The following is an 11824-nucleotide window of genomic DNA, read 5'->3' on the forward strand; positions in this document are numbered from 1 at the left end:
AGGGACTGGCTAAGGAAAGGCAAGATGCACTCATTTCTATAAGGGGTTAAGAATCTATACAATTGTATGTTGCCTCAAGAATTATCACAGTAGCTTAAGAGTTCCCATTCATGAATCGCTAACGACAGAGAGGAACAAAGCTATTTGCTTTTTAAATTTACATCCAGTTGGACTTAATACGTCACTCTTCTAAAAAGCAGGTTTTTCAGAAAACAGATGTGCTTGTAAAAGCACAATGGGCTTGTCTATACACCTCACTTTTAAACAAGCAATATTTGCCTATACCAAGAGAAATCCAGCCTGATGAACAAAGAGCAGTCTTAATGAAACTTCAAAAGAAATCTCTGGAAAAGAAAAAAACCTTTATTTAAAGGTTAATTATAATCTTGGGTATATCCCCCACTGTTTGGCATCAACCAGGACAGAGTAAAGTATAAAAACCAAGCCACAACAAGCAGTAACAAAACTGCTGCACACATTTGTATTTTTGGACAGCAGTAGAATTCTGACATGGTAATGAAACTTACCAGTAACAGCTGATGCAGCTATTTAACAAAATATAGATTCTGAAAGATAACACACGCAGGATTCCTCTGTTAATACAAAACTAACTTAGATTCTTACGCCACCACTTGTGTTACATGAAACGCGTGGGGTTTTTTCATAGCAGTAAATATGTACAATATTTAGAATTCTAACATAGCGCAAAGGTGAGAAAGAAGCATTGTGGCTTCTCTGCAGCACAGAGTTAATCACACAAATTCCATTTTTTACAACGCACAACATCAAAACCTAGAGATTTCAAAATTCAGTCTTCAGAGAACTATCTGTAAAGTGGTTTTAGTAGAACTACCTTCCCCGTTCTTCAGGTTTTGGATATTACACAAAGAGTCAGTGACAAATTCTGCAAGCAACCAACTAACATTCTTTGAATTAAATCTGTTTCTCTCCTGCTATTCCCTTCAGAATATTCAGATTTATACTGATTTGTTTAAGAACAGAAAATCCTTCAGTATTATTCAGTTTTCTAAAGTACATTAATGGTCCTTTGATATGAAGCTCAAGGTCACCATGCAAGTCAATCAAACGGCCTTCAGCCCTTTGTTCCCTGTTTTGGGTTTGTCAAATTTTTTGTTTGGGTTTTTTTGTTTTGTTTTTGTCTGGTTTTGATGGGTTTTGTTTGTTGGGGCTTTTTTTTTTTGCCTGTGTTGCCCAGTCATAGAACCTTACTGCGGGAGAGTATGGCAAAGTAGTCATCATGTGCGCTGCATTCTTGATGTTTTCCACTGCTTAGTTCATCATAATAAAGTTAGATTTGCAATGAGCTTAAAAGAAGAAACAAACAAACAAACAAAAAAAAGAAAGAGTGTTTAGTACATTACTCCAATTTATCTGTTCGCGTGTGGATTTCTGCATTATGTAAATAATTTGGATTTCAGGGCCTGGACAGATGTTTTTAAGATAGGAGTGTATTATGACAGACTACTTCCCTTCCTATTCTTTATTTACTACAGTGCTAGTTGCCAAAAGAAGCATTTATCTCTAAGTTCCTCACTACTACCCGGAGATTCTTGATTAAAGGAAAATTGCTTAACACAGGCCCCTAAAAGGGAAGTTATCTGTGAAAACAGCTGGCAGGCATTCCTAGTTCTAGCAATCCTCCTCCTAAACTTTATTTGCAAATTGGAACAAATACAAAAAGGAAGCAGGTATGCAAGGAATAAATGTGACTTACCTATAAACTCAGTGACAGGATCATGTTCGCCTTCTGTTTTAATAGTACCTGCAATACTTTCATTCTCCAAGATTGGAAGAAAAAGCTGTACAAAGTCTGAGGTATATGGAGGAGCAATCACATCCAGCACCTGAAACAGCAGACAAAAATGGATTATTCTTCCTGTTAGAGGGGTAGTAGGGACAATATTTAATTCACAATACTAGTCTTGAAAGCATACAAGTAGTTGCACTTAAGACCTTTTGTTCTCCATTCAAGTAGTTAATTACATATTCTTGTGGTACTCTACCCAGTACCTTAATATTTTCAGGAGTCAAGATCAGTAACACTATGTCACATCCTCGTGAGTACCAATATTACATACATTGATATTACTGACATTACAGACATTGCTCAGAATCTGATCTTGCAATATTTTTGAATCTGAGGTAGGCTGATTTAATATCCAAACACAAAATCAATTTTTGCTGCTGACCTCTGTAACAAAGTATCTGATGAGAGATATATCGGTATCTAGCTTCTCCAGGCACTTGCGGATATAGCTGACAACAGGCAGGACGTATCCTCGACTGAGTAAGTGCACCATCCGATCCAAGAGAGTCTTCTTCAACTCGAGCTGATGGTGTGGGGAGGAAGAATCACAGATTAGAACCTCCTCTCAAAATTGTGCAATTTTTATTGCTAATTCTTACTGATTCAATACCCGCTATGTTACTTTTTAACCATGACTGTATTCTTAAATTAAACTCTTAAAACTGCTGTGACAGCAAAAGCTGTTATCTTGAGTAAGTGTAACTAATATGAAGGAACACAAATACCAAATCCTTTGAGAATCACCTGCTCCATTACATCAAGCTGTGAATGTTCTGTTTCAAAGAGCTTGATGAGAAGCTGTAGAACCTGGGGATGAAGCAGCTGATGGCATGTACTGATCTGCAAACAAGACGGGAAAGTCAGATCCTCAGAACTCCAATTTAAAAACCAACAGAGTAGTCTTTATTAGACAAGTTTACATTCATGTTCAGTGCCAGATGCGAATGCTTTTAGAAAAGTATTCCACCATTTCTTTTTCTGTTACCCAAGATTTCCTGGTGCAAATAATGCTGAGATGACAAAACCAAATAACTAACTCTGAATAGAAGCAGATTCATCTCTATATATTTACGGACTTACTGCAAGTGAGAGGCATTCAGTAAACCAGACATAATTCCACTTACAAGTGGCAAAACTGTTTTTACTCTCCAGCAAGATTTTATATGCACTTTTACCTCATCCAATAATGCCAGATGAACCGGAGTGTGATCAGTCTGCAGTTGGAAGTATCGTGGTTCTGACACGGTCCAGTCCACCCACTTCAATACACCCATGGCCACCACTGGGAACCTACAGAAAGAAAGAGATCACTTTAGCAGAGGAGCATAAAAAACCCCCACCCAACAAAAACAAACAAACAAACCAACCAACCAAGAAATCTCCTAGTAAATTTAAAAATTAAAAAAAAAAAAAGTCTTTCAGTATATTCTAATGGTTGCTAGAGTTTCAGTTTAACTTACAGCAGAATTCATAAAGCTCAAAAAGTTTTGCTTGAAAAGTTGCCAGCACATTGAGAGCAGTTTTCATCAAGAAAGGCTGGAGGAAAATTCTTTCTACAAAGAAACTCCCTGCTCAGCACAAAATGTGAAAAATAGGCAACAAAACTCATATACACTCCTAGTTTGTTCCAGTTTATTCAATATCTGCTATTTCATAGTTTTAAGAGAAGGATGGACACATCTATTGCTAGGGAGGCTTTATTATGAAGACCAACTAATCTATCATCTTTTTCCAGTGGCAGAGAAAAGCATGTTTGATGACACACGATAGACAAGTTGTCAGTGAAAGTCAGAATTTATGTGCTCATGAGAGAGATTCCAAAGAGTCACATGTACAATTTTGAAAGCTGCTTTCAGCCTACAGCTTCACGTGTTCTACAGTGAGGACATTCTCAGAGCGTAGCCTACAAAGGCATTTCCCTTTAGCAGTAGTGCCTCTCCTAAAAAACACATTCTTTCCAACAGCTGAGGCTTGGGACCAGTCTCTGCTCACCTGATGCACTGATAGAGAGTGCTCAGTTCTGCAACCAGCTCTGATGCCCCTTTGTTCTCATTGCAACACAGATTGTGAACAGTTTCAATGGCTTTTGAAGTTGACTTGAGTTCATCCTTGTTTATGCTGACTCTCTTGTTCTGAAAAATTGCAAAGTTTGAATGCAAGAGTTGTGAATATAACAGATGTCTCTGGTTATTGAAGGAAAGGAATTGTAACCTGTGATAAGCCTAAGATCACATAATTTTTCTCAAAACTTACAATCAAATTCAAGTTTCAGAAGAACTAATTTTCAATGAGCTGAAGTACAAGGATGTTTGCTTTATTTAATTCCCTAAGAATTACTTTATCCACTTCATAGAATTAAATTCCTCTTCCTCTGAAAAAGCACATGCAATTCTTGTAGCACAGAACTGCTACTGATAACCTTTGAGGGGAGGTGGAGGAAGAGAGTAAAAATACACAGTGCACTCAAACTGTTATAGTACTATTTGATTATGAGAATCTACGCTTTTTAGTCATTTCAGTTGAAGCCAGAAACATTTCATATTAAAACAAGTAAATCAAGCTGAATACATTATTTTAAAGTGAGCAACTTCACAACCACACATTTTTTTTCAGCACAGTCAAGCCACTGTAGGTAAAAATAATGTTATTCACAGACCCGAACATTACCTTTTTCCACATCTCTACTACACTAGCTGCATATGCCAGTATGTGAATATATTTATGCTTGTGGTCCTGGTTGATCTTAGCACCTGGCTTAAACAATGACTGCATGAATAGGTCCAGAAAGGCAGGTACTCGAATCTGTGAAGAAAACAAATGGTTTGTCAGAGCCTGATAACTGTAACAGGTGACTAAAAATACCTTGCATAGAATGATATATAACACATTCCCCCTTGGGAGTAGGTTAGATAGCCTTCTGAAGGGACACAAACTTCAGATACACACAAACCCACCCCCACTCTCCCACAAAAAACCCAAAACACACCAAACAAAAAACCAGTTACACACTATATTGCTAAAGTATCTAAATGCCACCATTTGTTACCAGAACCCATGTTAGAACAAGGCAGTGAGAAATGTGAAACATGCCCTTTAGGCCTCTTTACAACAAAATGCAAAACTGGGTGGTTTTGTTGTTTTGGTTTTTTGTTTTGTTTTGTTTTTGTTTTTTTCTCCAAAAGAAGTCAGTTAATTCCTTGCCATCTTTATCTCCTATTGAGAAGCTCTTTAATTTAAACTAGATGTAAAAAGACAACTTGGAATGATTACAGGAAAAAATAATCAATCAAGAAGCTAGTGCAAAATACAAGCAGTCATTTCACATTTAGACATTACTTAAAATTATAGAGGAATAATTCTGAGTCCTAACTTCTATTTTGTGTCGATACAAGACGACCTCATATTTCTAAGTGCTACTGCAACAGAAGTAAGTTTCAGAGGTTACAAAAAGAGAGCTACTCACCAGTTCTACTGGAGGTGGGTCCATGCTTGTGAACATTTTGAAGAGGACAGTGATATCTGCTGGATTCAGAGCTCCTTTGGACAACATTGCACCAAGAGCCTGACATGCTCGAGGATAGGAGGCTGCAGTGCCCAGCGCTAAGGTGATCTGACTGGCATCATGGCCTCTAGATGAAGAGCAAACACACACAGCAACTTATTTTCTTCATTCAGACATTTTTGTTTTAGCCTCACTGAATCAACAGGGCACATCCTATGGAAGGTAACGTCTTAGGGCAGAGCCCCTTATCCTGCGTAATTATAGAAATAGGCGTGTATTTCCTTTGTTTGTTTCTAAAATGCTTGCAGAGTAATAAAAATACATATTTTTTTTAAAAGACAAAAACTTCAATTCTTTGCTGTTCTGATTTCAGGTCTCCTAGTACAAGACACTGAACTTTTCTGTTGTTCTCCAAATTAAAGCCTGCTAAAAGGACTGCTCTGTCGCAGCTAATAATTCTCCATTTGCTAGTAAAAGGTAATCAAGAATGAGCAAAAGACAGCAGTTTACAAATTTTGGTGAGTTACATTTCACTAATAATATAACTCTCACTTACTTCTCATGCGCATATCGCTGAACCTCCTGGGCAATCCGTCTGACAGCCGACCCTCCTTGCTCTTCCTGAGCTAATATGGACATCATAGACTGAGCAAAAAGATATGTGTGTTCCCCATGGCACACCATCTTCTGTGAAAGCACACACCCAAAAATCTTACCAGTCAACAAGAAACATACAGTTATGCCTCTGTGATTACACTGCCGCAATAGCAAAGACTTTACTGAAATCTACTCATCAAAAGGAAAACACCACACCACAAACAACTAAACAAGAAAACAAAAAACCCAACAGCCAGTAAAGTACAGAAAACACAACATCACTCTGCATTCATACTATGCAAGAAGAAATGGCTAAATTGAGAACTTAATTTCTTAAATGCCAAAATTGAGAGGAAATTCTATCCTAATAACACTCAGTACTTTCTCTGCAATATTTAAAAAGTACGAGAAGTAAAAAGCCATCTGAAAGTCATTATGCTATTTCACAACACAGAACATACGCTGGATTGATTCAGACAGCAACTTTCACACTGACACAGACGATAAAAGAAATATTTTAATTTGCCAGGAGACTGATTAGACTGATCTTTAGATCTTGCATTAAATGTGAAAGACAGTTCTCCCTTCACCTTTTTATAATCCATTTAATATAAGAAGTGTCACATAAAGCAACCCAAGGAATTCTTAGTCACGGAATGATCAAAAAGCATAAATTTCTATTATTTAACTCAGATATACTTTCTCTTCACAAGCTTTTGTAAGACTTGATGTCGAGATTCTCTACAATCCCACAATGACTTGTATATCTTAAGCAGAAAGGAAAACACTACTTTCTTTCCATAATAAAAAGGAAAAAAACTCACAGCAAACTCAGGGAGGTTTTTTTCAAGGTTTTCTTCTCCTCCATCTAAAATTGTTGCCAGAGATGTACGCAGGACTCTGGAAAATACTTCCAGCTGCTGACACGCTGTTGAAACGCTGGTTATTTCCCCTTGATATCCAGCATCAGATATAAGCTATAAAAACAAAACAAATATTTGTATTATTCACATTTATATTTCAGATACATTCTGTGTCGTCATATAGACTCATTAGGGCAAGATTTCCCTCTGCATATACTTACTGGAATTCATTTATCTTTTAGACTACAGAAAAGGAAACCAATAAAGATGTAGCAAAAAGAAAGTAAACCACAATGAAATAAAAATATTTCAGAGCACAGCAAGATACAACATTCTCTCCTTATAGAACATAAAAAACTGACTGAAATGTTTCACTGCACCAGAAATCCCAAATTTTCAAATACAGATCAAAAGGTAAAAACCCAAAAAACCCCCACAAAACACCAAAAAAACCCCACAAACAACACACCAACAAAAAAAGCAGTCCTTCAAACTGGGAAACTACTTACTACTTGCAACCTGTAACACAATTCCTCCCACCAACGTGTACTTGTGCTGTTCTGACATTTGAATAAGCAATGTTAACAGGCATACATAAAAGATACAGGCAAGACCGCAGCCAATATTTGATGCCAGAACAATTAGCCCTTTATGGGTATTCTCATTTATTAGACTTGACTACACTACCTTCACAGTAAAATTCAGCATTAAACAGTCGGGATGGGCCTCTGCCAACTTGTAAAAGAGATCCCTCCATGTAGTATGTGCTATCATCTGCTCAAGCCAGGCTGGAGTCTGAAAAGATTAGAGCAATAGGGAGAAACGTAAGAATATCTAGTTGCCAAGACCGTTAAAAGTAAACCTTTCACCTCTCAGTAGTCCTGTGAGTTGTTATACAGGACTTTATCATAAAGGAGGATGAATTCCGAGTTTCTAAGTTGTCTAAGGCTCTGAGGACTCCAGTGAGATACAGTTGGTTTTCTGAAACCAGTTGTTACTTAAAGAAAGAGCTTTGAATATACAATTTCCTTTCCCCACCATCTACTCCTCCATTGGCATCTATGTAGATTCCACTCATGTAGACATAGCGACACGGAATCCATGCACACCTCTCCTTCCTCTGTAAAGATGGAATCTGCTTTCCGAGGGTCAAAATGCTTGATAAGTAAGCTCTTTAAATGGTTTTCTACAGTCTCCTGAACTTGCACTGGCTCAACACCTGTACAGAAGGAACAAAAAACTTGGCAATGCAATCCAATCAAACATAGCAGCAACATCTTAAATTTTTCAGCAAGAACAGAAAACACTCAGAAATTTATCAATGCAGATGAGAGGAGAGCCACCAGTTCTACTATCAAGCCACACTGATATAGACAGATCTAGAGATTCTCAACCTTTTTCCTAAATGCAGACTGTTTACGATCACAGGCAGGTCACACTAGTCCTTTTCTCTTGATGTCTTAATCAGTCATGCAAAGAGCAATGCCAGTCATCGCACAAGACTGTCACCGGCCGCAATACAGACTAGAGTCCATCTTTTTAATATATTGGCTATCAGTAGCTTTGACAGTAAACAATACACAAGGTAGTAAAAAGTAGTTCTACATTTCTCAGATGAGAGTATAATACTTTTTGTAATTTGTAAACAAAAGTTTACACTAGCTAAGGGACAAAGGTACCACAAGATCATGCTGAACATGTCTTGCAAGTGGCTGCTGAAGAATTCCTAAGCAGACAGTAACGCAGAACTCTTGTCTAACAGATCACATGCCTCTGTACAAGAACCTTCCAACTAACCACTGATCCACTGAAAGGGAATAGTAACTAGTAATAAGGTAATTGTTTTTCAATATTAATTATATTAATACTATTACAAAGTATCAAATACTGCTAACACCACCTATGTAACAGTACTCTTGCCCTTGTACATGAAAATGAAAAGAAACCACAGTTTATGCAGTTGCTTCAACTGTATTACCCTTTATAACACATTTTGTGGGCATTTCAAAATGTTTATCAACAGATCACTTATTCTCTCAGTGGAATAGACATATTATTATAAAAAAATTAGTCACATACACGTACAGGATGACAACTTTACAATGATCCTCTTTCTGAGCATAATCAGATTTGCACAAATTCAGATATTTCTGACAAAAGGAAGACTACGGACCCAAATTATATTGTATCACTTATCATACCTGTTTGAATGAGCCACTCTGCCAGCAAATTTACAGTCTGTGCCACTGCAGTGTAGTTTTCAGAGAGGAGCTGGATAACATTCTCTGGAGAACCTCCTGCTTGGAAATACCTGATGAAAGGATTACAAAAGAACTATTTGAAAGCGATACTAAAAACCAAGACCAATTGAACTCTAAAGGCAAAACAACAGCATCACTTATACATTTTCACACACATTTCCATACAAAGTGACAACACTGCACCTAGAACACACATAAGGTTACACTCACCTCTTTAACGTGTTAAATATAGACGGCTCCATTATATAGTCAGGAGTTGAAAATTTCTTCAGGCATTCTTGCTGGACTTCGGCATCATCTTCTCCCTCCCCATCCTCATCGTCCTGCTGTTGCACGCACAGTCAATCAGCCACCTTTCTTACCCCGCTTTCCCCCTTTACTCCCATATTTAGGCTATTTTTGCCCACAGAAACTCACGCACTTCGGTTCAACACAGCAAGAGACCAGCTCCCCAGACAAACGCGACTTCTCAAAAGAGAAGGCGCAAAACCAAGCGCCGTCTCGCAGTTGTTTTCCCCCTTTCTCCCCCCGAAACCCCAGGCCCCTCCACAGGACAGACTCTCCCAGCCGCCCTCACACTCGCCGCTTTTCTCCCCAGACGCGGATTCCCCGACCCGCAGAGCGAGAGGGCCCGGGAGCTCCTGTCCGACCCCCCGGGACCAGCGGGTCCCTCGGCAGAGGCTCTGGCCGCGCTCCCCTCACAGGCCGCCCCAGCCCCGGGCCGAGCTGCCGCCTCCCGCCGCACGGCCCCGCGACCGCTCACCGCTCCCCCGTCCGCCTCGTTCCCCCACTCCGCCGCGCTGCCTTCGAAGTAATCGGCGTCCTCCATGGTTCCTCCCGTCCCGTCCCGCCCCGGCGGCAGCCGGAACCAGGCCCCAGCCGCCCTGCGGGGCGGAGCGGAATGGCGGGCGCAGGGAGGGCGGAGCCGCCGGCCGAGGGAGGCGGGAGTGCGGTGGGTGACACCCGGCATCTTCTGCCGCTCCGGGTCCGCGCGGGACGTACTAGACAGAGAGCAGAGGAGGCGCTGGAGCTGGTGAGGGGCTGGCGCACAAGTCTGATGAGGAGCGGCTGAGGGAACGGGGGCTGTTTAGCCTGCAGAACAGGAGGCTGAGGGGAGACCTTATCACTGTCTACAACTGCCTGAAAGGAGGTTGGAGCATGGAGGCTGTTGGTCTCTTCTCCCAAGTAGCAAGCGATAGGACAAGAGGAGATGGCCTAAAGTTGTGCCAGGGAGGTTTAGATTGGATATTAGGAAAAAATTCTTCCCGGAAAGGGCTGTCGGGCATTGGAACAGGCTGCCCAGGGCAGTGGTGGAGTCACCATCCCTGGAGGGGTTTAAAAGGTGTTTAGACAAGGTTCTTAGGGACATGGTTTAGCGATAGAGTTGGGTTATGGTTGGACTCGATGATCCTGAGGGTCTCTTCCAACTCAAATGATTCTATGATTCTAATGTCTTGCCCAATACCGTCCCCTTCCCCCAGGACGAGCTGACAGGAGCCGGCGGCAGCGCGGGCTGTGCCGGGGCAGCCGGTACCTCAGGGCTCGGCCGGTACCTCACGGCTCGGCTGATACCTCAGGGCTCGGCCGATACCTCAGGGCTCGGCCGGTACCTCACAACTCGGCCGGTACCTCACACCTCGGCCGATACCTCACAACTCGGCTGGTACCTCACAGCTCGGCCGGTACCTCACAGCTCAGCCGGTACCTCAGGGCTCGGCCGGTACCTCACGGCTCGGCTGATACCTCACAGCTCGGCCGGTACCTCAGGGCTCGGCCGGTACCTCACGACTCGGCTGATACCTCACAGCTCGGCCGATACCTCACAGCTCGGCCGGTACCTCAGGGCTCGGCCGGTACCTCATAGCTCGGCCGGTACCTCAGGGCTCGGCGCTGCTGCTGCTGCCTGGAGCTGGCGCTTACGGTGGCGAAGTCTGGGGAATTGTGCTTGAAACTGCCCACGAACGCCAGCAGATAAAAATGAAATATGGAAACGTAAAAACTGGCCCTGTGGTGGTGGTTCCCAAGGGGGTGGAGGGTCCCTCTGTCCCAGATTAAGCAGTTCATCCCCGGTCAGTCACCGCAGTAGAGCCAAGGCAGAACGCAGCATCCAGTCAGAGGGGAAAAATGAAGTCAGAGGGAAAAAAGAAGCCAATGGAAATTTAAAAGCATCTTCCCTACCCTGCAAAGCCTCCCAAAGCCTCCCGGTGCAGCAGCAGCAATTAGACAGGGATTTCAAGGGAAGAGGGGAAAAATGGGATGTGTTGATCTTTTCTGGCTGCAGTTGAATAACAGCAGTTTCCTCACGCTTTCTGAAACATGAAGAGGATACAGAAAAACAAGTTGATAGTAAGGATCAAATGTTACGGTAGAATTAAAAAACCAAGAAGCCAAAGAAAAAAGTCAAAGAATAAGGAAGGTAACTTTGGTGGAATGGAAGCGGTAAGGTTTTTAGGATCGGATTTTAATGGACCAGTGCTGGTGTAACTCTGTCCCCAAAACTCGCCACAGAACAACATCACAGTGGTTGTGCTCACCTCGGGATCTCGGTACGGCCTTTCCTGGGGTGCTGGGAGAGCGTCCCGAAGGACCCGGGCTGAGCTGGGTGCTGCCCACAGGCAACAGCAAAGGGAGGGACCGGGTTACAGAGGAAGGGGGAATAAGTTTAAAATGAAAACTGATCATACAATCTGACCTCAGGCAAGGAGATGGGCATGAGTGATGTGGCGAGCATGTGAGAGGAACAGAATCCCTTTGTCTGTCCTCAGATCAGCTC

The 11824-nt window shown here is 41.8% G+C and overlaps 1 protein-coding gene across 4 annotated transcripts; it reads right to left on the reverse strand.

The window, feature by feature from the left end:
- Nucleotides 1–379: 379 nt before the first annotated feature.
- Nucleotides 380–9947, reverse strand: NELFCD (negative elongation factor complex member C/D). Of its 4 annotated transcripts, none has more exons than XM_065645518.1 (15): nucleotides 9815–9947; nucleotides 9262–9374; nucleotides 8992–9101; nucleotides 7900–8009; nucleotides 7478–7585; nucleotides 6752–6904; nucleotides 5887–6041; nucleotides 5292–5457; nucleotides 4496–4630; nucleotides 3821–3960; nucleotides 3004–3118; nucleotides 2573–2668; nucleotides 2211–2351; nucleotides 1736–1865; nucleotides 380–1325 (listed from the first exon to the last, which is right to left on the reverse strand). In XM_065645518.1, exons 1-15 carry the CDS (start codon nucleotides 9878–9880, stop codon nucleotides 1291–1293), a joined length of 1773 nt encoding a protein of 590 aa, XP_065501590.1. In that variant the 5' UTR covers nucleotides 9881–9947; the 3' UTR covers nucleotides 380–1290. The 4 variants fall into 4 exon arrangements, with proteins under 4 accessions (XP_065501590.1, XP_065501593.1, XP_065501591.1 ...); XM_065645521.1 differs by having other exon boundaries at nucleotides 5887–5975; nucleotides 9262–9377; XM_065645519.1 differs by having other exon boundaries at nucleotides 5887–6017; nucleotides 9262–9377.
- Between the last annotated feature and the right edge of the window lie 1877 nt (nucleotides 9948–11824).

The sequence above is a fragment of the Caloenas nicobarica genome, chromosome 15 (genome assembly GCF_036013445.1).
Source record: "Caloenas nicobarica isolate bCalNic1 chromosome 15, bCalNic1.hap1, whole genome shotgun sequence".
NCBI lineage: Eukaryota > Metazoa > Chordata > Aves > Columbiformes > Columbidae > Caloenas > Caloenas nicobarica.

What these genes read in the sequence shown, in the direction of transcription:
- NELFCD (XM_065645517.1), bottom strand. Translation starts at nt 9,880, where the DNA reads ATGGAGGACGCCGATTACTTCGAAGGCAGCGCGGCGGAGTGGGGGAAC. An exon ending in AGAGTGGCTCATTCAAACAG is followed by an intron (nt 8,010 to 8,991) that starts GTATGATAAGTG and finishes CCTTCTGTACAG; the next exon opens with GTGTTGAGCCAGTGCAAGTT. An exon ending in TCCTGTCACTGAGTTTATAG is followed by an intron (nt 1,326 to 1,735) that starts GTAAGTCACATT and finishes TCTTCTTTTAAG; the next exon opens with CTCATTGCAAATCTAACTTT.